Source organism: Oryctolagus cuniculus, chromosome 11, assembly GCF_964237555.1.
Source record: "Oryctolagus cuniculus chromosome 11, mOryCun1.1, whole genome shotgun sequence".
Classification (NCBI taxonomy): domain Eukaryota; kingdom Metazoa; phylum Chordata; class Mammalia; order Lagomorpha; family Leporidae; genus Oryctolagus; species Oryctolagus cuniculus.
The window spans coordinates 104,992,684-105,020,616 of record NC_091442.1 but is presented as its reverse complement, the minus strand read 5'-3'; the positions used below and the strand labels follow the sequence as shown (position 1 = coordinate 105,020,616).

At 39.9% G+C, this 27,933-nt stretch overlaps 1 protein-coding gene and 1 long non-coding RNA gene across 3 annotated transcripts in view; one reads left to right on the top strand and one right to left on the bottom strand.

Moving 5' to 3' along the window:
• Positions 1 to 3,792: 3,792 nt before the first annotated feature.
• Positions 3,793 to 9,544, bottom strand: LOC138844421 (uncharacterized). Its single transcript, XR_011380231.1, has 2 exons — positions 9,268 to 9,544; positions 3,793 to 4,986 (listed from the first exon to the last, which is right to left on the bottom strand). It is a non-coding gene; the product is annotated as an uncharacterized lncRNA (long non-coding RNA).
• Positions 9,545 to 9,643: 99 nt separating this feature from the next.
• Positions 9,644 to 27,933, top strand: part of WASHC3 (WASH complex subunit 3) — a 40,448-nt gene continuing 22,158 nt past the window's right edge. Inside the window, exons 1-5 of one of the 2 annotated variants that reach the window (XM_002711226.5) lie at positions 9,644 to 9,814; positions 10,338 to 10,436; positions 15,804 to 15,869; positions 17,995 to 18,093; positions 22,381 to 22,491. In XM_002711226.5, coding sequence (XP_002711272.1) covers positions 9,764 to 9,814; positions 10,338 to 10,436; positions 15,804 to 15,869; positions 17,995 to 18,093; positions 22,381 to 22,491 — 426 coding nt within the window. In that variant the 5' untranslated portion in view covers positions 9,644 to 9,763. The remainder of the gene's footprint in view (positions 9,815 to 10,337; positions 10,437 to 15,803; positions 15,870 to 17,994; positions 18,094 to 22,380; positions 22,492 to 27,933) is intronic. The other variant, XM_008256980.4, reaches the window with a different exon arrangement.

Genomic DNA, 27,933 nt, shown 5'->3' with positions numbered 1-27,933 from the left:
TACTCCTGCGAGATGGAATGGAGAAGGGTGTGGGGTTGGAGACACTTTATTTTCCCACTATTGTGAGCCAACACTATGCCTCCCTAATGGTTCCATCCTGAAGCAGAGCAGGGTGAGACACAAAAGAAAAATGAGATCCCATTTCTCACCATTCCCAGGATGAGAAAGAACTTACCCAGGATAAAATTAAATAACAGCAATTCTCAGTAATCTACTATGAAAACAAAGATAACTATTGAAAAATTCTTTAGATTTTTTACTGAGTACATGCAGGTGGCCCTTTGAGATCAGTATTCATTACAGTCTTGTTTTGCCTCCAACTTGCACTACAATAAATGAAATCTGGTAACACATTTTTCATTTTTTACCAGTGAGAGAAAGCCTCAAGGAAAAAATACATATTTCAGAGAATTTCTGGCAGTTGGCCATGTCTTCCAGCTATAGATGGTTTTGAATGGTGCTGGAAATTCAGCTATTAGAACGTGAATGGCACTGCTGTCACGAGCTGTGCATGACTAGTGAACAGTAATCACTAGGGATCCTAGGAGGAGGAGAGAAATCCACTCCTTCTCTAACTAGAAATCACATCTACTAGCTTTGTTTTTATCTTTTTTATTCACCCCTAAGAAACCAAACCACTTTTTAAACAATTTTTGCAACTTGTCAACTGAAAAGTTTGTATTTCTATGGTTGTATACTACATATGAGGGTGACTAAAAAGGTTCATAGAAAATGGAATTTCAAGATAAATTCATTCTGGTGCAAAAACATTGAAAATCATGCATATGGGAGGTCGTCAAAAAGTTCTTTGGAGGGACTGGCATTGTAATACCAGCATCCCACAATGGAGCGTCAGTTTAAGCCCCAGCTGCTCCACTTCTGACTTAGCTCCCTGCTAATGTACCTGGGAAAGCAGCAGAAGATGGCCCAAGTGCTTCAGCCCCTGCTACCCACATGGGAGACCCAGATGGAGTTCTAGCTTCAGGCTTCAGATCTGGCTACTGTGTCCATTTAGGAAGTGTGCCAGCAGATGAAAGATACTCTCTCTCTCTCAATACATAAATAGATAAATCTTTAAAACAGGTCTTTGGGAAATGAGTACTATGAATAAAGCATGCATAGATTTCAATTTTTAAAAAAGACATGTATTTATGTGAAAAGCAGAGTTACAGAAAGGCAGAGGCAGAGAGAGGGAAGTCTTTCATCTGCTGGTTCATTCCGCAAACAGCCAAAACAGCCAAAGCTGCACCGATCTGAAGCCGGGAGCCAGGAGCTCCTTCAAGGTCTTCCACGTGGGTGCAGGGGCCCAAGCACTTAGGCCATCTTCCACTGCTTTGCTAGTCCATAGCAGAGAGCTGGATCAGAAGTGGAGCAGCCAGGACTTGAACCAGCACCCATATAAGATGCCAGCATTGCAGGCGGCGGCTTTACCTGCAATGCCACAATGCTGGCCACAGATTTCAAAATTTTTTTTTTTTGCATCAAAATAAACTTGTCTTTTAATTCTATTTTCCATGACTTTTTAGAAGAACCTTCATATATGAATATGCCTGCTACACTTACATAACCATGGAATCACTGTCCCTTTTTCTTCTGATTGGGAGTCCCTCTTGGCCCTGGAGAGGAAGCCTAGCCAGGCAAGTTGGAGATTCTGCTCAGGGAGGCTGATCAAGAAAATATTCAGAGCTGTTAGTCCCACCAAATCAAGGATTCATAGAAGCTGGAGTAACATGTGGAAGCACAACAGTCATTAGGCCCAAATGTCATTCAACAGATACTTCCTGAAGTTGTACTATATGTCAGACATTGAGCTAGGACATTAACAGTAAACAAGGCAGAATCTCTGCCCAAAACTGATAATCTAGTAGACACTCAAGCAAACTGGCAGGCATAATGTGTACTAAGGTAAGATTAAGCAGAGCATGCTCTGAAAGCATACATTGGAAGAACAGTTCATTTAGACTTGGTAAGTCAGGGAAAGCTCTAAGGATGGCTGGTAAGACTTCTACTACTGAAAAGCATAAAGACGCAACAAAGCCCTTCATACCTGAGGTAATAATAGGATATAACCAGATCAAACAAAAACCATACTTCTCCAAGGAGCCACTGAAAAGCAATGGATATAAAAAGCCCTTACTGAAATAAATTCAAGAGATTTCTTGGTCTACATGGAAACAGAGGAGCAGAGAATTATGGCATTGCCAAATCCAGTGAGAAGGGCTTGGTCCAGGTAAAAATAAGTGAGAAAGTGATGCTCAGAGACTTTGCAAAGTCATGAAGACACCAGCTAAGACTACCAAATATAAGATGCTTGGACAGACTTGGACCTAACAGGAAAGCAATCACAAAAATAAATCTCTTAGGTCTGCACCCATCCCCAAGATTGCTAGGAGGGGCCGGGGCTGTGGCCCTCTTGCTGTGGTAAAGCTGCGGCCTGCAGTGTTTGCATCCCATAGGGGTGCCTGTTCAAGTCCCAGCAGCTCCACTTCCAATCCAGCTCTCTGCTATGGCCTGGGAAAACAGTAGAAGATGGCCCAAGTCCTTGGGCCCCTGCACCCACATGGGAGACCTGGAAGAAGCCCTTGGCTCCTGGCTCTGGATCAGCGCAGCTTTAGCCATTGCAGCCAGTTGGGGAGTCAACCAGCAGATAGAAGACCCCCCCCGCCCCCGCCTTTCCTCTCTGTGTAGCTCTGACTTTAAAACAAATAAACAAATCTTTTAAAAAATGTTGCTTATAGGTCAAGCTGCATAAGATGAATTGATCAATGAACTTAGCATCACAGAGCTCACCAGTGGCCATAAAAATCACAAGTTTTTATGGGAAGTAGTAGGGCTGGTTCCAGTAATTTCAAGAAAGAATGGAAAAGAAAGGAATTGAAAAAAGTGAAGGGGGATTATCCTTTTTTAGTTTTGCTGGAAAGATAACAAAGTAAAGAGATTTATTTTATGAAATAGGTGAAATGATAGCATCTTTGTATTTTGCTGGGAATAACCCAATAAAAAGGGAAATGCTGATGTGGAGACAATTACTGCAGTGATGTTCTTTTGTATGTGAGAACAAATGGTATCAGGAACACGGGTAGAGAAACTGGCCTGAGCTAGGAGTAAGGACAGTTTATCCACCGTAATTGAAAAGAAGGCAAAGTTTAAGGACTTGGCTGCCAGTAAGAAATAAATGTGGTGGGAACATGTGCAGATCCACTCCCAAGAGAATATGAATTTAAAGTGAAACAAGGCCTGTTTAAGGCCAACCAACATAGGCTGTATATTATTGTAAGCAGTTCCAAAAAAAGCAGAACATTTAGTTTACTAAGTTTTGCCAGGTAAGTATGACAAAGGGAAGGAGGAGCCGGTTTTTTCAAATGATCATGATGAATCACAGAATCTAAAATGGCTAAAAAAGGAAGTAAGGCCATGAGGGAATTGAGGGACAATGAAAACATAGACTCCTTGGTGGCTCAAAGAATTGTCAAAGTCGGGCAAACAAAGTGAGTGAGCTGGAAACATTAGTAGCTAGAGATCAAGTGTTTCAAATAAAGATTGTATGGAGGGTAAAGACATTGGCAATGACAAGTCCTAGGGGTTAGAGCAAAAAAGGGAAAGTAGGGTTAAAATAGGAGGGTGAAGGACAAGACCACAGGGGTGGAGGAACTGAGAGACCAGGATACCAGAAAGATCATCTCTGTGGATATTTAAAAAGGAGTAGGTAGTCGTAACCCAGGGGGCTGTAAACGATTGCCAGAGGACATCATTCTGAATCTCATACAGCAAGAACTCAGAGCTGTGGGGCAGTTTTTAAAAATATTTATTTTTATTTAAAAGACACAGTGGCACGGAGGTGAGAAATAGAGCTTCCATCCTCTGGTTCATTCCCCAAATGGTGGCAACAGCCAAGACTGGGCCATACTGAAGCCAGGAGCCTAGAATTCCATCTCAGTCTCCCATGTGGGTAGCAGGGACTAAAATTACTTGGTCTATCTTCTGCTGCCTACTGAGGTACATTAGCAGGAAGCTGGGTCATCACTTCTCAACCTTTCGGCTAAGATCAAGTGCAGAAGTGGAGGAGCTGGGACTTGAATTGACACTCAGGTATTGGGATACTGATGTGGCAAGTGGCAGCTTAACCAGTTACTATACCACAGTGTTTCCATGTGGAGTATTTTTTAAGGAAAAAGGTCAATGGTCTGGGAGGTATGAGGAGTGTTGGAAATACCTACATTCTAACCTAAAAATGCAGGGCTGTGGGTGAGAAAAGAATTACAGGCTGCACAGAAATGGTGTCCTCAAGGAGCAGTCAGTGTGGAGCTGGAAGAGGGTCATGATCAAAGAAGAGGCTGAGAAATAAGGGTTGTGCTAATGACTAAGTTCACAAACCCCAAACGAAAGGTCTGGGGATTCGGGAGGGGGTCAAGAAACATGATTAATGTAAGGAAGCCATATGAGGCTGGTAATGAAGGATGCCCTAAGAGACCAGGAATAACTTTAAGAGTCTAACACACTGAGTGGCAGTGGAGGATGAAAAGGTAGGGCTCTTGCCAGGGATGGGCAGTATCCTGAAAGAATAAATAGTGAGCATCACTCCTTCCAAGGTGGTGTTTGGACCAGGGCTGGGGTTTGCTCTTATCTGGACTGTGTAGACTTCTGTGGTACAAACCCCAATGCTTTTGCATTGCCCCCTCTTCTTCACATTTAGACCTTTTATAACTAAGCTCAGGCATCAGCTCCTTTAAAAAGTTTCCCCTCATTTCATCAATCTGAGTTAGGGATCTACTTCAGGGCATACTTCAGCTGAACCTTTATCACAAAATTTTTCTTTTCCTCTACTTATTTGAAGACGGGGGGGGGGGGGGGGAGAAAGAGAGAGATCTTCCATCTGCTGGTTTACTCCCCAAAGGTCCAGAACTCCATCCAGATCTCCGATGTGGGTAGCAGAAACGCAAGTACTTGGCCATTATCTTCTGCCTTCCCAGGTGCATTAGCGAGAAGCTGCATTGGAAGCAGATTAGCAGGGACTCAATACCAGACACTTTGATATGAGGTGCAGGTGTTCCGAGCCGCAGCTTCATCTGCTGTGTCACAACACCCACCCCAACTCACCTCTTTTCATTTTACTGCCCCTCAGTGTGGCCTCTGAGAATTTTAATAAATTTATTTACTTCTTTATTTTGTTTACCTTCCTGAAGGCAGAATTTTCATCAGTTTTGTTCACTGCTATATCTTCAGTACTTCTATAACAGTGCCTAACACAATCTAGGGAATACCTGCTAAGTGGATGGATGAATAGAAGGATGGCTCATCTGTGCCAGGCACCATGCCTGGACCATAGTAAACCCTCAAAACTGTGGATTAAAATTAATATGAATTTCCATTTAAAAGGAGTGGCTGGTACTAACAGAGGAGTCATAGAAAAAGAATAATCCTTGCTTTAAGGAATTTATAGTTTAATGGAAAAATTCCAGGTGATATGGATATTTTCAAGGGGAAAAAAAAACAAAATATAAGTGCAGTTGCCTAGAACTGTCATAGTGTTTATCTTATTTATAGTTGTGACACTAGTGTATTACAGGCTTACCTTGTTTTATTGCACATCATATTGTGTTTAACAGATGTTGCCGTTGATTTCTCAACAATGTTGCTGTGGATTCATTCTGAGAGGAGGAGCGGGGTGGGGACAAGAGGCGCGGAGTCACCACACAGACCCCGGGAGTGGGTGAAAGCAGGCTTGAGGCGAGCAGGCTTGAGGCGAGCAGGCTTGAGGCGAGCAGCCCGCAGACTCGTTTATTACAGTTGGAACCACATTTTATATAGTCAAGACCAGCCAATCTAGTCAAGGGGCGGTCCATGCCCCAACCAATCACAGCCTGTTGCCAGGCAGGCTCCGTTGCCAGGTGGGTTTCAAAGCCATTCCTGAGTAACTGACACTCACTTGCCAGTGGCATGGCCTTCTCATTCCACCACAAACAGATACTATGCTTTTTACAAAATCAAGCCTTGTGGTAACCATGCATCAAGTAAGTCTACTGGCACCATTTTTCAAACTGCATGTACTCCACGTCTTTGAGTCACATTTTGGTCATTCTCACTTATTTCAAACTTTTTCATTATAGTAAACCGTGATCGTGATCTTTGATGTCACTGTTGCAATTGTTTTGTGGTACCACACACTGCACCCGTGTAAGATGGCAGCAAATTTAATCCATATATGTGTGTTCTGGCTGCTCCACCAACCAGCTGTTTTCCAGGCCCTCTTCCTCTCCCCCAGGCCTCCTTATTGACTGAGACACAGCAATACTGAATTTAGATCAACAGCCTCTACAAACAGCCTCTAAGTGTTCAAGTGAAAGGAAGAGTCACATGTTTCTCAGTTTAAATCAAAAGCTATAAATGATTAAGCTTAGTGAGGAAGTCACATCAAAATCTGAGGTAGACCAAAAGCTCTCTTATGCCAGACAAATTGTGAACATAAAGGAAAAGTTCTTGAAAAAAATTAAAAGATTCTCCAGTGAATACATGAGTGATTAGAAAGCAAACAGCTTTAGTGCTAACATGGACAAAATTTTAGTGGTGTGCACAGAAGATCAAACTAGTCATAATATTCCAGGCAGAAATCAGGAGCCAGGAACTCCTGGCTAGCACATGAGTGGCATGAACTCAGGTAATTGGGCCATCATCAGCTGCTTCCAGGGGTGTACATTAGCAGAAAGCTGGATTGGAAGTGCAGGCAGGACTCAATTCCAAGAACTCCAACATGGGATGAGGGTATACCAAGTGGCAGTTTAACCTGCTGCATCACAACGCCTGCTCTACAAGTCTTATTATTTGAGAAATATATTTCATAAGGCTGTATCTCCATAGATAGTTATTCCTCTGATGGATCTGAGACAAAATTCTAAACCTTTTGGAAAGGATTCAGCACTCTGGATGTCATTAAAGACATTTGTGGCTCATGGAAGGATATCAAAATATCAATACTGGGGTAGGCATTTCCCTGGCAGTAATACCTCAGGCAATTGGATCCCTGCTATCCACATGGGAGACTTTGATTGAATTTCCAGTTCCTGGCTTTGCCTAACCCAGTCTTGACTTTGCTGGCCTTTGGGGAGTGAACCAGTGGATGGGAGGTCTATCAGTGTCTGTCTCCCTCTCCATCTCTCTGCCTTTCAAATAAATGCCCACCCCACTGCATAGCTTAACAAATCTGAAACATGACATTCACATTCAGAATTTTTTTAAGATTCCCATCACATATAGAAGTAATTTTCAGGGGCTGGCGTTGTAGTAGGCTAAGCCTCTGCCTGCAGCTCCAGCATCCTATATGAGTGCCAATTTGTGTCCCAGCTGCTCCACTTCTGATCCAGCTCCCTGCTAATGGCCTGGGAAAACAGCAGAAAGATGTCCAAGTGCCTGGGCCCCTGCACCCATGTGGGGGACCTGCAAGAAACTCCTGGTTCCCGGCTTCGGATTGGCCCAGCTCTGACCACTGCAGCCATTTAGGGAGTGAACCAGGGGATGGAAGACCTTTCTTTCTGTCTCTCCGTCTCTCTGTAACTCTACCTCTCAAATAAATAAATAAAATCTTAAAAAAAAAAAGTAATTTTCTGAGGTGGGTATTGGCATAGCAGTTAAGATGTTTCTTGGGAAACCAAAATCCCCTAATGGAGCACGTGGGTTCAAGTGCTGGCTCTACTCTCAATTGCAGCTCTCCTCTAATGTGTATCCTGGTAGGCAGCAGGTAGTGCCAAGTAGTTGGGTCCCTGCCACCTATGTGGGATGCCTGGATGGAGTTCCTGGCTCCTGCTTCAGCCTGGCCCAAGCCACAGTTATTGCAGGCATTTGGGGAGTGAACCAGCAGATGGGAGATATTTCTCTCTCTACATGTATGTCTCCCTTTCAAATAAGTAAATACATTATTATTTTTATTTAAAGGTTTGCTTATTTATTTGAAAGGGAGGGAGAAGGAGGGATCGTCCACCTGGTGGTTCACTCCCCACATGGCCACAATAGCCAGGGCTGGGCCAGGCTGAAGCCAGGAGCCAGGAGTTTCTTCCAGGACTTTCACGTGTGTGGCAAAGGGCTAAACTTGGGCCATCTTCAGCTGCTTTTCCAGGCCATTAGCAGGGAGTTGGATTGGAAATGAAGTGGCTTGGACATAAACCAGTGCCCATGTGGGATACCTGCATGCAGGCACTGGCTTAACCCGCTATGCCACAACACTGGTCCCAATAAATACAATTTTAAAAAAAGATTAATTTTCTGAGTGGGAGGGCGGGTGTGGTAGGAAGAATAACTATATTCCTAAAGTTGTACTTATGAAATTTGTATTCCTTAAAAAATAAATTTAAAAAATATTCTTTAATTTTTTAAAACAAAATAAAAGTTTGTTAAACCTTAAAAAAGATTTATTTGCAAGCCTTTGGTTTATAATTCTGGATGGTGGGACAAGTTAAAATGCAAATTTCTGGACTCATTCAGCATAAGTCTTGATGTAGTTTATCTGGGGTTAATCAATTGCTGGAATGTACATTTTCAGAAGTACCACCCACTCCTAAATAATTAAAGCAGGAAATCTCTAAGACACTTAGAGCAACACAGATCATAGTATAAAAATTGGCCTTCACTGAGATTCTCCTTTTTTCCCACCTCATTTCTTACTTTTTTCCACTTCTGGGACTTTCTGCTTCCACAAAAGCAAAAATTTTGCATTTCCTTTATGTACCAAACCCCCTCACACCTCTCTGCCTTTGTCCGAAGGTCTACCACAAACTGCCTACCATCTCCTAATGTGACATGGGTGCTGAACAGCTGCCGTGGCCAATGTTCTCAGAGGACCCAGGAGCACCTTTCCCCTGTAGCACCACAGCACTTTGTTTCCGAGAGGATGCAGGTGTACACAAGTGTTTGCGTGTGCCTCTCTGCTCACCCACAACTTTCACAGTATTTTGCTTGCACGTCTAACTCTGCTATGTGTGTCTTCCCTACACCATATACAGTTCTTGAAGTCTTCGTCTCTCGGTAGGGACCACCTTGACTGGGTTCCAAATTCTGGTTACGTGACTTGCCCCACGTTGCAGAGCTGGAAAATCGTTTTGCATGGTCAAAATCTGGGCCAAGATATTCAAATTCCAGGTGCAAGGTCTTTCCGGAACACTGTGAGCGCGTTTCTGACGACACTGCTACAGGGTGAGCACCCTGCATATTTTACGCCTCACCGGCAGCGTTTGCCATGGTTTTATCACAGTGTTAAATGTCTTTGGAGACAGGTCTTACCTCCTCCAGAGCAGGAGCCTCCTCAGTGTGCTGACTCAAGCTGACTCAATCTTTGTATTCCGCGCAGGCCTAGCGCGTAGTAGGATTAAAAAAAAAAAAAAAAAATTGTTCAACCAATGACACTGTTTATACAACAGACAGAGCTAAGTAGGGATCATTTCAAACGGGCCAATTCTTGATCGTACTTTCCACGCTTGCCCCGTCCCCACCCCTCACCCCAACATTCAAGAAGTTAACTGCTAGAAAGGCTGCAGCCCGAGTCCCCGACCAACGTCACAATCCAGACCAAGAACTACCCGCCCCAGAATGCCGAGCGAAAGTGGGCGGGCTTTCCGTGAGCCGAGGTTGTGATTGGCGAGCGGAGGGGTTTCCTTCCGGTGGGAAGGGCCACGGAGGCGGGGACTTGAGGAGGTGTTGCGACGCGATTACCGGGTTGGGCGGGGCCCTTCTGGGAGGGGTGTGTGGGTGAGCCTGGGTCCTCCCGCCCGCCGAGGAGATGGATGAGGATGGGCTTCCACTCATGGGGTCGGGCATAGACCTGACCAAGGTTTGTAGAAGACCGAGATGAACTTCCGGTGACTGGGGAGGAGGGGGCTGGGGAAGGGACGTCCGGTTCCCCGGGAGACCCCACTTCTCCAGGCCCTATCTTGGCCCTGGGCCCCTGTTCGGCTGACTTAGGAGGCTGAGTGCCACAATCACTTTCCTTGAAGAGGGACCCTCTCGAGTTGACTTAGTTGATGAGGGTCCTCTGTGAGCTCTCACTTCCTGTGTCATTGCCCGCCGGAGACAGACTGGTTGCGACCTTTAACCTCTCTTTTATCTAATCCCAGGTTTTGTGTATTTATATATGTTGGTTTAACCTGCTAAAAATCCGTGCTCGTGAATCTAGGGCGCGTTGTAAAAATGTTTCTGCAGGTGACACCCCACCCACAGTTTGGGAAAACAAGCTAATGACTATTCGTAGTCCAAGAAATTCATATCACACGGCAAAATGTTCCGCTATGATGTCTGAAGGGATTGGGCGATCTACGTTCCTCCTGCCAAATCATGTTTGTTTTTACGTAACACAGGTGCCAGCTATTCAACAGAAAAGAACGGTGGCATTTCTTAACCAGTTTGTGGTGCACACTGTACAGTTCCTCAACCGCTTTTCGACAGTGTGTGAGGAGGTAGGTCTTGTGATACTGGGTTGTGGCATAGTGTAGCCGTCTCTTTGCCCTTCTGCGGTTGACAAATGGAGGAAAACACGAGCTACAGTCTCTGCATTCATCTACTGTGACCTCCCATCACACAGCAAATCCTCTTTGATTCTGTTAGGCTCAGTCCTGTACCTACCTCTGCTGAGCTTGGGATCCAGAGACCTCTGAGTGAGAGTTAAATCCAGCTTAGTGAAATTAAACAGAACAAAAGAGAATCCCCATCTTTTATTTGCAAAGCTATTTGTTCTCCTACCCAAAGATTTATATTTGAGAGTACACATTGTTTCTGTTTATAATAAAATTATTTTACATTCCTTCATCCAAAAGATGGCTAAGGGGTGGTAGCCCAGAAACATAACTTTGGTGTCAAATCTCATTTTAGGAGTAAAAACATTTTCTGCAAATGACTTGAGAAGTGAAGATTCAGTACCCAGTTACAGCTGTCTTTTAAAAAAACTAAAAAACATGGGGAGGAACACGTGAAACATGGTTTGAAATTGAGTTTAAGAAAAGAAAAAGAAAACTAAATCATAGTACTTAGATAATTCACAAGTGAGTCAGTTGAACATTCTGTCTTATAAAAAACGTAAAGGTTTACCAAAATAGAATTTGTGATAGCTGCATTTTTATTAATAAAAGCTGCATGGAGACAGGAAAACTGTTTTAAGATTATTTATTTATTTATTTATTTATTTGCAAGGCAGAGTGGCAAAGAGTGAAGGAGAGACAGAGGAGGAGAGAGGTCTTCCATCTGCTGGTTCACTCCCCAAATGGCCACAACAGTCAGGTCTGGGCCAGGCTGAAGCCAGGAGCTCCATCCGGGTCTCCCACATGGGTGCAGGGGCCCAAGTACTTGGGCCATCTTCTGCTGCCTTCCCAGGAGCATTACCAGGAAACTAGATGGGAAGTGCAGGGGTCAGGACTCAACCTGGCTTTCAATATAGGATGCCAGCATCCCAAGGAGAGGCTTAACCTGCTGTTTGACAATGCTAGCCACTAGTTATCAAAATGTTTTCTGCTTTCCCATTAAGACAAAAGAAAATGAAATAGATAATCGATAAAGAAAGGCATTCAATTCACTGCATTTTGTATTAATAGGCCCAGAAACCATCTCAGGACTGTTAGCAGAGAGGAACAAATGCTCCATCCCTGTAGTCCTGGTTAAAAAAGAAAAGCAAGGCAGGTGCCACGGCTCAATTGGCTAATCCTCTGCCTTGCAGCGCCAGCACACCGGGTTCTAGTCCCAGTCGGGGCACCATATTCTGTCCCGGTTGCCCCTCTTCCAGGCCAGCTCTCTATTGTGGCCAGGGAGTGCAGTGGAGGATGGCCCAAGTGCTTGGGCCCTGCACCCCATGGGAGACCAGGAGAAGTACCTGGCTCCTGCCATCAGATCAGCGCAGTGCGCCGGCCGCAGCAGCCATTGGAGGTTGAACCAACGGCAAAGGAAGACCTTTCTCTCTGTCTCTCTCTCTCTCACTGTCCACTCTGCCTGTCAAAAAAAAAAAAAAAAAAAAAAAAAAAAAAAAAAAAAAAAGCAAAACAAGCAACACACCTATGAAAGCAACTTGATTGTGTTGCCCTAAGGCAGGGATCACCCCTACCAGTTTTCAGTTCCTGCGGAATGAGTCTCTGACAAAGTGAACAAGAATCTCATTGATGAGAGCCTTGTGAGTCACTCTTTCTGTTCCTCTTTCAACTTCTCTTGCAACTGTTCTAGTGGTATCCCATTTCTTAATACTTCCTGAAACTCTAGAGAAAAGTCTGTTGACCAAAAGCTCATGTAGTTTAAAGGTAGTCCATTGCCTCTTCTCCTTTTTTTTTTATCTTAAGGGGGAAGATAATATTATTTTAATTGACAAAAGTTATATGTTCTTATGGTGTACATGAGGTTTTGGTATTTGTATACATCATGGGATGGCTAAATCAAACTGTCTATGTATGTATGTATTACCTCACACACTTATCCTTTCTTTTGGTGAGAACACTTTAAAATCTACTCAGCAATTTTCATGAGTATAATATATTGTTATTAACTACATTCCCCATGATGTATAATAGATCTGTTGAACTTCCTCCTCTTGTCTCACTGAAATTTTAGATCTTTTGATCAGTGTCTCCCAATCCTCCTATTTTACTCTCTCTCTGTGTTCACCTTTTTTACATTCAGCCTTGTATAAATAAGATCATGTGGGTATTTGTCTCTTAGTGCCTGGTTGATTTCACTTAAAATAGTTTTCTCCAGGTTCATCCATGTTGTCACAGATGGCAAGATTTCTTTTAAAACTGAATGGTACTCCAAGGTGTATGTGTGCCACATTTTCTTTGAAACTTCATTCCTTGATGAACATATAGGTTGGTTCCATATCTTGGCTAAGGTGAATAATGTTGCTATGACCATGGAAGGGTAGATAGCTTTTCCTCATACTGATTTCATATCCTATGGGTGTATACCCAATGGTGAGATTATTAGGTCATAGGGTAGCCCCATTTTTTATTATTTTTTGAGAAATCTTCACACTGTTTCCCAAAATGGTTGTACTAATTTACATTCACAGCAGTAGTATATAAGGTTCCCTTTTTTCTATCTTTGTGCTAATATTTGTTATTTTTCATCTTTATGATAATAACTCTTCTTAGAAGTGTGAGGTATATCTCATTGTGGTTTTAATTTATAATTCCCTGATGATTTGTGATATTGAGCATTTTTTTATATTGACTGTATGTCTTTTTTTGAGAAATGTTAAGTCTTTTGCCCATTTTTTAATAGGGTTATCTTTTCCTGCTATTGAGTTAGTAGAATTCCTTATATATTTTGGATATTAACCCCTTAGAAGATGTATGATTTACAAATATAGTTCCCATTCTGTATAGTTTATTTGTTTTTGATGGGTTCCTTGACCATGCAGAAACTTTTTAGTTTGATATAAGCCCATTTGTCTATTTTTGCTTTTGTTGTCTGTTCTTTTGAGTTCATATCCAGAAAATCATTGCCCATGCCTGTGTCTTGGTGCTTTTTCCCTGTTTTCTTCTAGCAGTTTTGTAGTTCAGGTCTTATGCTTTAATCCATTTGAGCTGATTTTTTTGGGTACATTTTTAAAACTTTTTATTTGCTTTAAAAGCAGAGAGACAGAGACTGAAATAGGTGAAGATCTTCCATTGACTGGTTCACTCCCCAAGTGCCCACAATAGCCAAGGCTAGCCCAGGCTGAAGCCAGGACTCCAAAACCCCATCCAAGTCTCCTACTAGGGTGACAGGAACCCAAATACTTGAGCCATCACTTGCTGCTTCCCAAACTGCACTTTGTAAGGAAGTTCACATTAGAAACAGAGCTTGGACTCTAAACACTTCAGTATAGAATACAGGCGTCCCAAGAAGCTTCTTAACCACTATGTCAAATGCCCACCACCAGCCACAATGTATTTTATTAACCTCTATTAATGCTTATATAAAAGGCTTAACCTGTACAAATTGTAACAGTGAAGGTTAAACTTAGCTTTGATGTCATCAAAACAAGATTCTAATGTTTTCTTTTTAGATTATAGCTTTCTGAATATCAAGGTGCCCAAATAAAAATAAGTGTCCTTTAAAGAAGTACTGCCCTCTCTGTGGCTGCTTTCAGGTTTTATCCTCTTTGTAATTGCAGACAAAATGACCATTTCTTAGGATGTTGAAGTCCTGCTTGTTAGTTAGAATCTTGATAATAACCTAGAAAGCAATCAGAATGCTGGGTATCCGCCAAGTAGTAAACTGGCCAACTGCTCTTGGACTGTGTGACTAAGTATAATAATGTTTACGATTAGGAGGTTTTAAATAAATGTTATTATGGATCATATTTTATGATGTTATCTGTGTGGGATACACACACAGACGCAGACACACACGAGGGTACTTCAGAAAGGCCGTGAAAAATGAAATTAAAAGAAAATTTTATTTTGGTGAAAATTTTTTAAATCTGTGCATAGTTTTTTCATAATTTGCATTTCCATGAACTTTTTTGAGGACCCGTGTGTGTGTGTGTGTGTGTGTGTGTGTGATTTAATCATGTGAGTAACGAGAGCATGTAATGTCTTTGTTCTGGTTTATCTTGGATTTTTATGGTAGATTACTTCTTTCTACTTTTTAAATACTCTAATTTTCTAATTTCAAAATTAATTGCTTATATTCCAATTTTATATTAATATTTTACATTACTCTTTTACTTCTCAAATTTGAAACATTTGAATTTGAGATGAACTGTAGAATGCTTATGTCTAAGTAATTTACAAAGGTAGATCCTGTTCCTGGCTGCCTTGGCAATTTTTTATTCTTGTTTTCAATGAAAAATTCCTTCATTCATCAACAAGTAATTATTAAGCTCCTATTAAGTATCAGGTATTGTTCTGGGAACTGGGGGTACAGCAATGACCCAAAGATTTCCTGAGTTGAGTTGATATTCTGATTGCTTACTGATTAATTATGAGTTTGCTAAAGCTGAAAATGTGACTTTTCCTTGTCAGTAAATATAATTTTATGAAATACCCATGAAGCATTCTAATGAAGATAATTAAATACTTGAGTTCACATTCCTGATCATGTAAAAAGGACAGTAATTTATTAGAAAATGACAAGTACTTACTGTGGTGGTTTTTATTTTCAATTTTGTGTTATGGGGCTAGCGCTTTGGAGTAGTGTATAAAGCGACCACCTGCAGTGCCGGTATCCCATATGGGCGCTGGTTCGAAACCCAGCTGCTCTACTTCCCATCCAGCTATCTGCTAAGGCCTGAGAAAGCAGTGGAGGAGGATGGCCCAAGTCCTTGGGCCCCTGTACCCACAAAGGAGACCCAGAGGAAGCTCCCAGCTCCTGGCTTCAGATCAGCACAGCTCCAGCCGTTGCAGCCGTCTGGGGAGTGAACCAGTGGATAGAAGACCTCTGCCTCTCTGTAACTCTGCCTTTCAAATAAATAAACCTTTTTAAAAAAAGTTTTTATTTTAATCAAATACTTTGTTCCTTTTTTATTAAGATTTATTTTATTTACTTGAAAGTCAGGGTGATAGATTGTCCATCCCTTGGTCAATCCCCAAATGGCCACAACAACTGGGGCTGGGCCAGGCTGAAGCCAAGAGCCTGGAACTCCATCCAGGTCTCTCACATGGGTGGCAGGGACCCAAGTACTTAGGCCATCTTCTGCTGCTTTCCCAGGCTCTTTAATGGGGAGCGGGATTCAAAGTAGAGCAGCTAGAACTCAAACTACACTACAACATGGAATGCCAACATTCCATAAAGCAACTTAACACGTTGCACCACAGTGCTAGCCCCAAAGGCTTTATTCTTATCTCTAAATTTTTATTTTTCAGAAACTGGCAAACCTTTCTCTTCGTATCCAGCAAATTGAAACAACTCTCAACATTTTAGATGCAAAGGTTTGTATTTCTGAATAATTTACAGTATAAACTTCGCAGTGCGTATGTCAGTTTTTTCAGTCATACTTTAAATGCATTTGAGAATGAATTCAGTTTATCTCTGTAAACATCTGTAAAGTGTAATAATGTGGGATTTTCTTTTTAATTTATTATAATTACAAGAAAATGGTATTTATTACTATGAAACATTAGCTGAGTCTATTTAAGTATACGCATGGATTAATATTCCTTTCATTAGTCAAAAAATAATCTATATAACGTGTTAACCAATTGAACTGTTATATAGTTCACTTCATTTGATGGAAAATTCAAAATTATTTTATCATTTTATAACACAGTAATAGTTGTATAAAACTTTAGATGTCTCCAGAACAAAATTCAGAGATAATATCAGCTGTTTAACATGTGCGTGTTAAAGGTGTTAAAGGAACAGTACATGTTTTGCCATCGACTTTAAGAGATAACCAGGCGAAACAGATTGTTGTTTGGAATTGAAGATTTTGTAAACAACAGTGACCTATTTAGTTTTTCTTGATTTTATTTTTAACATATTGTACTTATGTTTTTTCTGTTTATAAAGTAATGGATATACAGTTGTATTAATATTTGTAGAATTAGGATCAGAATGTAGAGTTATGGGCTTTGGCATCTGTGTTTCTCTTATAACATTTCTCTAACTTGAAATTCAGGGCACCTGACCATGAACATGTTCAAGAAATTCTCCTAGCAGTCATACCTAGTTGAAACTACTGAGCCATAGCCACATTGTTAAGTACTGCCGTCTGTCAACAGTTCTCAATGAATATTGCTGCTTGAGCTCTTATTACTGTTGATTTTTCCTTCTTTATTATGAGTATGTGACTCACTTTAATGTTTGAGGAATTCTTATGGGGTTGAGTACAAGGTCAAATGTTAAGTTACCATATGAACAAGTTAACTTTAGTTCAATATTTCCATGGCCATAGTTAATTCCTAAAGTTAGCCAAATATCTGAAAAATGTGTATCATTGATAACAAGATTAAATCAGAAAAAAGAGTTAACATGAATCTTGCAAATTTAACCTGGAATGCTTCATTATTTCAGGTTAAAATTCTTACCCATTTCAGATTGAAGTGCTGATGGCATGCCCATTTTTTAGTGTATGAGAAACAACATTTTAGTAACATTCAGTAATAAATGATTAAAGACAAAAGAATGAGCTGTTATAAATTAAAATGTAAAGACAGGTTTTGTCATATATCAGACAATTTAAACTTAAAATATGTAACAAAGCCCTTTTGCTTACAAAGTATTTTATTTTATTTTATTTATTTATTTATTTATTTATTTATTTTTTGACAGGCAGAGTGGACAGAGAGAGAGACAGAGAGAAAGGTCTTGCTTTGCCATTGGTTCACCCTCCAATGGCCGCTGCGGCCGGCGAGCTGTGGCCAGCGCACCGCGCTGATCCGATGGCAGGAGCCAGGTGTTTATCCTGGTCTCCCATGGGGTGCAGGGCCCAAGTACTTGGGCCATCCTCCACTGCACTCCCTGGCCACAGCAGAGAGCTGGCCTGGAAGAGGGGCAACCAGGACAGAATCTGGCGCCGCGACCAGGACTAGAACCTGGTGTGCCGGCGCCGCAAGGCAGAGGATTAGCTTAGTGAGCCGTGGCGCCAGCCCGCTTACAAAGTATTTTTAACAAAAAAATTTTTAAAACAACTTTGCAAGGCAAATTTTCTGATCCCTACTTTACAAGTGCGCAAACTGAGACTTCAGGAGTTGACACAGTGTTACAGCTAGTAAGCAGTAGAACTAGAGCTTAATCCTAGGCAACCTGACTACAAAGCCTCGTGCTCTCAGTCCTTACACAATAAGAATCTAGATATTTTAAAAATAACTTAGCAGAAAAGAATGATTAAAGCGAAGTTAATTTTTTGAGAAATTCCTCAGAAACATTTTATCTGTCAGGATATTTCACTTTGAGTTTATGATATGGAAAATTAAAGATGAGAGTTTATGAACATATAAAATTTATATAGGCTTAAAATTTAAGATAACTATTAGAAAATACACATCTAGAAATTTACAGTGTTTATGCACCTAAAGCTATCCTTATATACCAACACTAGTTTTCTTTCCTCAGTTGTCTTCTATCCCGGGCCTAGATGATGTCAGATTTGAAGTATCTCCTTTAGGTGTCACAAATGATTCACATTCTGAAGCCACTTCAGAACCATCACAAGTAAGTATTTAAGTTCCAAGAAACATGAGCAGATCTTCTCATTGAAGCTGATAAACCTAACTAGCAGGTTGGAGGAAGAAGTTAAATAAAAATGTTTACTTTTTATTAAAATTATTAAATCTTAAGAGAAAAATTTTTCTAGGGTGAAAAAAAGCTATTTTTATTTTGTTACTTTGAAGGGCTTCCTGAAGTTAATATTTTCTTTGTTTGTAAAAACTAAAATCAGTCGATCTAAGTTCTTAAGAGAAACATAGTTTTAAAATGTTTGATTATAAAATTTTTAAACATACACAAAAGTAGAAAAATGAATGCTCAAATGCCCATTACCTGAATTCACCAGTTAAGATTGTTTTTCACAGTTGCTTCATCTATCTTTTTGGACACTTGCTGAAATGAATCTCAGCCATCATGTCATTTTACCCATGCATAATTCCATAAGCCATTTCTGAAAAGTTTGGATATTTTCTTTTATAACTTCTATGTAAATGCTTTTATCATACACAGTACAATTAATAATTCTGTGGTCTCATCTAACTCCTTGTTACTCAAAGTATGACTCAGAGCAGCTGCAAGGACATCGCCTGAGGGCTTATTAGATATGAAGACTCTGAACCACCCCCTCCAGAGTGCTGAATCAGAATCTACATTTTCACAAGTTCCCTAGGTAGTTTTAGGCTGTTCAGATGTGAGAGTTACAGGTAATAGAAATACCAATTGTCTTCAAAGTATGTTTTTGAAGCTCATTTTTTGAATCATCCTATTTATGCCTCTGTATAATTTTACATATTTTACTGCTTTTAATTTCAGAAAATAAAAATTGTTCACTGAAAATAGACAATCTCTACTGTATCTCAGTGGGGTAATAAAATCCAAACTAAAATCTTCACTAAAATAGTCCCAGAGCAGTACTAAGCAAGTGACTTCCTATATAACTGAATTCTGTATTTTTTGCCTAGAGGTACTCTTTACAGGATATTTTTTAGATCATGGTGATGTTGGTAATGATAATAGCTAACACTCAAAATATGCTTACTATTTGCCAGGGCCTGCATACTTGTAAGTGCTTTTTTTTTTTTTTAACTTTTATTTAATGAATATAGATTTCCAAAGTACAGCTTATGGACTACATTGGCTCCCCCCCCCCCATGTAATCTTTGTAACAGCCATATGATATAAGTACTGTATTATCAATCCTACTTTATACGTGAGTCGAATGAGATACACAGTGGGTTAAATAAATGGCTGAAGGTATTTTAACCCAAGCAGTCTGTTGCCAAGAGATCTGGCTCATACCTGCTACACTACACTACGCCATCTCTAGTACCTATATTCAGTTTATTAAACATAATGAAGATGTGTGGTGTGAATCCCTGTGGGAGATGCCTTTTACAGTGGGCTCTGTGTATCCATGGGTTCTGCATCTATTGATTCAACCACTTGTAGTTCAAAAATATTTAATTATGTTTGTACTGAACATGTGCAGTTTTTCTTTATTCCCTAAACAACATAGTATAAACAGCTATTTACATTGTATTAGGTATTTTAAATAATCTAGAGATGACTTAAAGTATATGAGAAGATTGTATAGGTTGTTTGTAAATACTACAACATTTTATATAAAGGATTTGAGCATTCCCGGATTTTTATATCCATGAGAGTTCCTAGAACCAATCCCCCCTAGATACCAAGGAATGACTGTATTTAGATATAGTTTGCATTTAAGGAATAAATCAGATGATCATTTACTTAACAATTAGATATTAGAAAACGTAACCTCAATTAATATAGTAAATTCCATTGTGATACAGTATACTTGTATATAATATACAAGTGGAAATTCAGATGTTGTAGAGAAGTTTAACTATACAAGGTTCTGTGAATTAAATATAGACCACCTTTTTTCTTTTCTTTTTTTTTTAAAGATTTATTTATTTATTTGAAAGTCAGAGTTACACAGAGATAGGAGAGGCAGAGAGAGAGAAAGAGAGAGAGATCCTCCATCCTATGGTTCACCCCCCAATTGACCGCAATGGCTGGAGCTGTGCTGATCTGAAGCCAGCAGCCAGGAGCCCCTTCCAGGTCTCCCACACGGGTTCGGGGGCCCAAGGATTTGGGCCATACACACTCTACCGTCCTCCCAGGCGACAGCAGAGAGCTGGATCGGAAGTGGAGCAGCTGGATCCCGAACTGGTGCCTATATGGGATGCCGGTGCTCCAGGCCAGGGCGTTAACCCGCTGTGCCATGGTGCTGACCCGACCACCTTTTTTCTAAAACAAGACATCTGTAAAGAATATTAAGTAAATATTCCCACTCTACTTAGTATTTATTCTTTGGTAGATAAAACTGTCATATAGCTCTATAAGTATTATCTGTCTTACTTTGAATATTAATTTCTCCAAGTGCTATTATAAATTTCATCTATGATATGTATTTTATTTTATAACTTTTATGCTGTTGTTAGTCTTTGCCTATTTAAAGTCATCAAATTGAATACAGTAATCACAGATGAATTTCTTAATTTGCTTCAAAGTTAAAAGCAATTGGTATAACTCTGACAATTTTATTCTAAAGTTGAAGATTAATTCCCTTAGAGAATTTATGACCGTCTGTTGGCTTTCCAAGTTTTAAAAAATGTGATAAAGTTGCTTGTTGATTAGATTAATAAAATAACTACTCAGTATGTTCATAATATTTAAGTCTACTTCACATTCCTTTCTTCATTGTTATTGATTGAAATATTTTTGAAATGGGCTTAACACAGAATTTCCATTTACATTACAATCAACTCGATTGTCAGTTAAAGAATTATGCAGTTGTTAAAGAAAGTTAACCATTTATCACCATCTCTTATCTATGTTTGAGTCAAAAAGATTTTTATAGAATGATTTTTTTGCAACTTTAATTCCATGGTTTACATTTTATCATTCATAATAGAACATCCAGTTGTACAGCTTGAGATTAATTTGAAAATAAAATGAAGGACAGTTGAAAGATGTAACAGGATTTAGTTGGTTATTCAAATAGCAAAGGTGTAAGACATTATATAATTAAACCTTGCTGAGGTATTGATTTTTAGGACAAAGTTAACAGCTGACTTGGAATCTGTTTGGAATGTAGTTCTTGTTTACTCCAGTTTGCTGATGTATGAGTTTATGTCTATAAGTTTTTTTAAACATACTTGGATCTGTTTGACTTTCGTATTTAATTAACAATGTTTTGAATTTTTCTATTTATGTATATTACAGGTGAATATATGTACAGGAATGTAGATATAGATATACACTCACTTTTGTAATACTTAACAGTATCATATCATAGGAAAAATCTAAAAGTTATTGGAGGCCTTTTTTGTTTCAGAGTTTTTGACAAGTTAAATTTATATGTGAATTATTTGAGGAAAATTCACATCCTTATTCCAAACACTATGGGAAGATTATGAAATGTTGATTTATCTGCATTTCATCATAAATACAGGGACATACAATTGATTTCATTTGTTAAAGAAATTTCTCTTGATGTTTATGTGCAGATAATGAATGGATTCACCAAGGTTATTCTAAATCTATAATTTGATAGAAAATTCAAGTATTATAAACTGGCAGTCCTACCTGTGCCCTTAAGCAAAGACAGGGCCAAACATCAGTTAACAAAGTACCATGCACACTGAGGACTGCCTGTATAATGAAAGCATTTTTTAACCTATAAAACACTGTTCTCCAGTGTTCTTCATTGTAAGTAGTATATAGTATTTAACCTTAACCACTGTGTGGACAGCATTATCACTGATAGTTCTGTCAGCAGCTGAAAAGTACAAAACCAGCTAATTTCGTCTGAGAAATTAGTTCTTCCCCACCAATTATGCAGGCATTGCTTTCTAAAAAGTTAGAACAGCCATACCCATTTAGAATAAGGTGACTTAATAAATGAAGAGTTCAATAGGTGATAGATACTTATAAGTTCTCTGTCAGAGTTAATAGTTATCCTTGTATAATTCATATTTTGTATGAAGATTCTGGGCACAAGAGAACCAAAAATTTAATTTTTTGATGCCATGAGTATAATTGTGTTTTAAGGAACGGTTATTAAGTATAGCTTCCTCTGAAGTCATATTTAAGTGTTGGTAAATATTTGGAAATATACATCCAATAATTAAATTACTGGTGTTTAAATTAATTCAGAAGCATGATTTTTTCCTGTATAATTATAAAGAGAAACATCCCTTTTAAGTAATTTGATGGACCCCTTTTGTGAATTGTCTAAAGATTTACACCAAATACTCTCTACAGCAGAACAGTACACAAGACTGTGGACCACAGGAAAATGAAGTATCAGCAGAAAATATCTTAACTGTAGCCAAGGATCCAAGATATGCCAGATATCTCAAAATGGTTCAAGTGGTAAGCTAATTTGGACTGTCTTCTCTGTTCAGCAGCCTCATTTGAAATTCTTAACCCTGGAAGTTTCATTGCTATTTTTTTTCAATCTGAGGAAACTGCCAAACTGAGTGACCAAGTTATCTGCTCTCTCACTTCCTTTCGATTTTAGTTAATATCCTGATAAAAAATTCAAGTCAAAGCTTTCTAATTACAATTAGTCACACTTCAAATTTGCATAGTTTAATATAGATTTATGTAATGTTTTTGCTTTACACAAAGTTTTCAGTGCACATCTTGGTTGAATCAGCAAAGAATGAAAGAGGACTATTCATTTGGCAAATCATTTACTTTAGCTTAATTCCCATATACTAGCATAAATATTTTTAAAAAATATTTTTATTGTACTGTTTATTTAACAGTGATTTGATTTGTAAGATAGAACTTAATTCTCTTGGCCATGTCAGATTAGACTTTCAAAATTAGATGACTTCAGAATATTTGTAGTTGTCCATAATAAGACTTAAGAAGTTAATTTCATTCTTATAGAAAGTCCTATTATCATGGTTAAAAGAACCTGCTGGCCGGCACTGCGGCTCAATAGGCTAATCTTCCGCCTGCAGCGCCGGAACACGGGGTTCTAGCTGGATTCTGTCCCGGTTGCCCCTCTTCCAGGCCAGCTCTCTGCTGTGGCCAGGGAGTGCAGTGGAGGATGGCCCAAGTGCTTGGGCCCTGCACCCCATGGGAGACCAGGAGAAGCACCTGGCTCCTGGCTTCAGATCAGTGCGATGCACTGGCCGCGGCGGCCATTGGAGGGTGAACCAACAGCAAAGGAAGACCTTTCTCTCTCTCTCTCACTGTCCACTCTGCCTGTCAAATAAATAAATAAAAGAATCTGCTGACCATCGTTGTTCTGTTAACCGAAATATCAATGCCTTTATTTTATTGTCAGGCCAAAGAAGTACTAGTACTAAAGGAGAACAGTTAATGTTTTACTGTTAATGGCATTTTAAAAAAAAAAAAAAAAAGAGTTATTTTATTTATTTGAAAGGCAGAATAACGAGACAGAGAGATCACCTGCTGGTTCATTCTCCAAAGGGCTGCAGCAGCTGGTGGCTAGGCCAGCCTGAAGGCAGGAGCCTAGAACTACAGCCAGGTTTCCCACATGGGTGGTAGGGGCTCAAGTACTTGGGCCATCTTCCACTGCTTTCCCAGGCACATTAGCAAAGAGCTAAATTGAAAGCACAGGAGCTGGGACTCTCCAGTATGGAATGCCAGCATCACACATGGCAGATTAACCCACTGCACCACACCACCAGTCCCTGTTCTCAGTTTGGTGTTTTATCACCAAAGCAATTTAAAAACGACTACTTTCTCTCACTACCTGAAAGAGTAGATTGGCTCATTTAGTGGTAACAAAAGGGGGAAAGAAAATACATTCACTTTCCCTAGCCATGGAAAGAAGTAGGTTTGTGACTTTTAGAACTGTTCATTGACAGTCAGTACCCTGGGGTCTGGGCTCCAGAAGAAATAAACTAGACTTTTAGGATAAAAAGTATAAAACTTTTTAATAAGAATAAAGTCAAGCTAGTTTGCCTATGAATCATGATGAATACACTTTTAAAGCTAGAACCCAGGAAGGCCATGCTTCAAAGATAGACTTATAAAAATGACAGTCACACAAAAGCAGAAGATTCAAAATGACTCATAAAGGATGTTTATATTAGTCTCATCTTACCTAACCTACCTGAAATAGGAAAGTCTTTTTCACACTATCTTTAAGAATGCCCTGAAATCTTACATGAAAGATTGTATCTTAGAATCACTTTGATATAATAGTCTCCCTTTATCTTCAGTTTCTCTTTCTGTGGTTTCAATTACCTGCAGTCAGTCACTCTAAAAATACCGAGTAAAGTTTTGAAAGTAAACAATTTGTAAGTTTTATGCTTCATTCTGTTAAGAGTAGCCTGATGAAACCACGCACAGCCCCATTGTTTCCCACCCAGGACATGAATCCTCCCTTCATCCAGCAAATCCATGCTGTGTATGACACCTACCTGTTAATTACTTGGTAGCCATCTAGGTTATCAAATCCCGTTTTTCTCTCTCTATCCCCTCACCTTCTCCCTCTCCCTCTCCCTCTGAAACAAATAAGTTTCAAAACTTGGAACTGCAAGAAAAGATGACAGTACCACATTACTTTAGAAAATGCCTTTCAGAGGTGAAGAGCCATTAGGCACTTGTTACAATCTGTACCATTGAATCATTCAATTTCTGTAGATACTGCGAAGGAAAATGCTAGATAATTTTAGGTCTGCACTCCAGGTATACCTTCCTGTTTTCTTTTTTTTTTTTTTTTGATGAGAACAAAGTCCTTTATTGAGAAGCTCGGAGGGGTGGGCGGGGGAACTTGAACCTGCGCTGGGGCTGATTCAAGTCCGACTTCTTCCTGCGCTGGGGCGGATTCAAATCCGGCGGCCGGGACCTTCCTACCGTGGCAGTCTCTGAAACCTGTTTTCTATGTTAATCTTCTAATCAGTAGTTCATTCTAAAGTGGTCAGTTTCTTGAGTGTGACAGGAAAAACATGATTCAGAGGAATAGAGATAGTAAAAAAAAAAAAATAAATTTAATCACTAATCCTAAGCCTCACCTCAACTAGTTCTGGAGGGCAGCTTCACTTTTCCAGTAAGACTGCAGATTTCATAAAATATCCAACTTTTGTCAACTTGAGAGGTTAGCTAAGGTTTCTCTTGCTTATCCACCTCTCAGTATTTAATTTCAATTGTTAATCTAGAGAAAGACTGATTTCGGCATAATCCATCAAAGGAGTTCTACTTTGTATATTGATGTGATATTCAGTAGTTTACTACCATTTTACTACAGATTATCAACTCTGAGTTTTAGAAGCATACATTCCAGCTTTTAGGGAATTGTTTATGTCGCTCCCCGTCTTCGTGGAGGAACGACACAGGACCCTGCGCTGTTCTTTCGTCTGCTCGGCCCTTCCCGGGTTTGCTGCTGGTTCTTCCCGGGTTGGCTGCTGGTCCTTCCCGGGTTGGCTACCGTCCCTTCCACCTTCGTGGAAGGGCGGTTCCCCCTGCCACATTCCCCACTTCCGCGGGGGAGCGGCACACCGCCGGCCGGCTCTCTCGGGGGCTGCACAGGTGTTCCCTCAGATGTTTCTGGTGCATGCCGTCTCTCTCCTCCTTTATAGTCCTCTTCCGCCAATCCTAACTCGGCTGCCCACACGCCGAGTACGCTGCTCTCCTCCAATCAGGAGCAGGTCCCACAGTTTATTGGTTGAACTGGAGGCAGCTGTGTAGAAGCTGTTACTCCCTTCTCAGCGCCATATTGTGGGAGAGCAGATGCATAGAATAAGTCTTAATTCCAGTAACTTAGTCTAGTCTGAGTTGCTCCCAGTTGCTCCCCACAGTTTATATTAACAAAAAGGAGCATAACATTCTGAAACATGAAAGTGTATTCCTAAGATTACAAAAGGAATTAGTACACCCAGGTTTCTCACTTCCTAGGAACAATAGTAAGACATTTATTTTTCAATTGTCTGTAGATTCTTGCCATTTAAAAAAATAAGTTACTACTTCGTCAGTAGAGTCTTCTATCTGTAATTCCACGTCTGCTGTGTTTCTTTTTTCCAAAGTATAATATTCTCCCACTCAGTAGCATCTCAGTGTTTAAGAAGCCCCTCAACAATCTTTTAACTTTTTGTCTCATGTGCTTCCTGAATTACTATTATTGGTAAATAATAATATGACAGAGGGTAGAAAAGTGTTTCTTAAATCTTTCCAGCTTCTTCTCTGTTACAAAGTGCAAGAATTTGGAAACTACATCATTTACTTCAGATAGGAAGACATAGTTGGTCCTGCAGACTATGAAAGCAAGGTTTATTTTTCCTGACTTAACTCATGGTATCAGAATGAATTATAATCTTTCTGGTTTCCTCCCTAAACTGCAGTGAAAACTTCCTCTTCATGGGTCCTGGCTATCTCTTGGAATGTACAGCCTTTATATTTACCTTCTTACTTATCACATTTCTGTAAATATTTTAGAGTCTTAATAATCAAAACTATTTAATATAAACTCCTTTGAACAGAAACCAACATAATCTCTTCACTTGTCACAAGTACCAGTTCGCAGAGCAATAAGAAGTACCTTGCTTTTTGGTTTCTATGCCTTTTGTTATTGTTACACCTTTCAGATATAAGAGTGGTTACAGTTCCAGAAAGTAGCTGTTCTTCTGAGAGACAGACAATTGGAACGTCTAGGAGTACACCTAGATCTCTACCCTGTACTGTTGAGATGCAAAATGTAGTTTCTTAGCTTTGCCAAGTACACTGCTTGTGTGACCATGTTCAGGTGATTTTCCTTGTCAGGGCCTCAATTCCTTTTTACGTAAAAGATCTAAAGTTCCTTCTGAATTTATGATGTATTAATTGATCCCCAAAGTAAGATTCTGTTATTAATGAATGTTACTGGAACACCTGCTGGCATTTTCTGAATTTTTTTTTCCTCTTAAAGCAAGTTTTACACAAGCTTCTTCAATGAGTAATACTGATGTGTTCCAAATGTGGCAGATAATTGATTCTGATTTAATGTTTGTTGTCATAATAGTGCAGCACAAACCTTTACTAAATTACATATTGCCTTTATAACTTAACTGGAATTTTGTACATAGATCACTTTTCCAACAATTCTCCCTTCTTACTGGCAGATCTTTGTGAATCCTTTGCCAGTAATAAATTGTGCATTGGGAAAGTCCGACTTCCACATTAAGAAGCTAATGACTTGTATTTTTTGAAACCATATTTGCCAGAACAGTCTCTTTGGACACTTAGATTTTTTTAAAGCTCTATTTTCTTTGGCTTACTTAAATGTGAATTGAATAATCTCTGGTTTTGGTGGTTCTAATGTGTTTGTTGCCAGCTGTGGATGTTGGCCTGGGGAAATGTGACTTCCATTACCTAAGGACAAAGAGGCCACCAAATGACTAATTAAAATGTTCATTAAGCAGCTGTGCACCTTGGACCTGGGGAAACTAACCAGGCATGAAGTAGAGTATGCTTTAGAAATGCTCATTCCCATAGCTTATTTTGAAATTGAAAATATTTTATCCTTCCCATCAATTAAATGGGTAGCCAGGGCCGGCACCACAGCTCAATAGGCTAATCCTCCGCCTGCAGTACCTGCACACCGGGTTCTAGTCCCGATCGGGACAACGGATTCTGTCCCGGTTGCCCCTCTTCCAGGCCAGCTCTCTGCTATGGCCAGGGAGGGCAGTGGAGGATGGCCCAAGTACTTGGGTCTGCACCCACATAGGAGACCAGGAGAAGCACCTGGTTCCTGGCTTCGGATAAGCACGATGCGCCGGCTGCGGCGGCCATTGGAGGGTGAACCAACGGCAAAAGGAAGACCTTTCTCTTTGTCTTCTCTCTCTCTCACTGTCCATT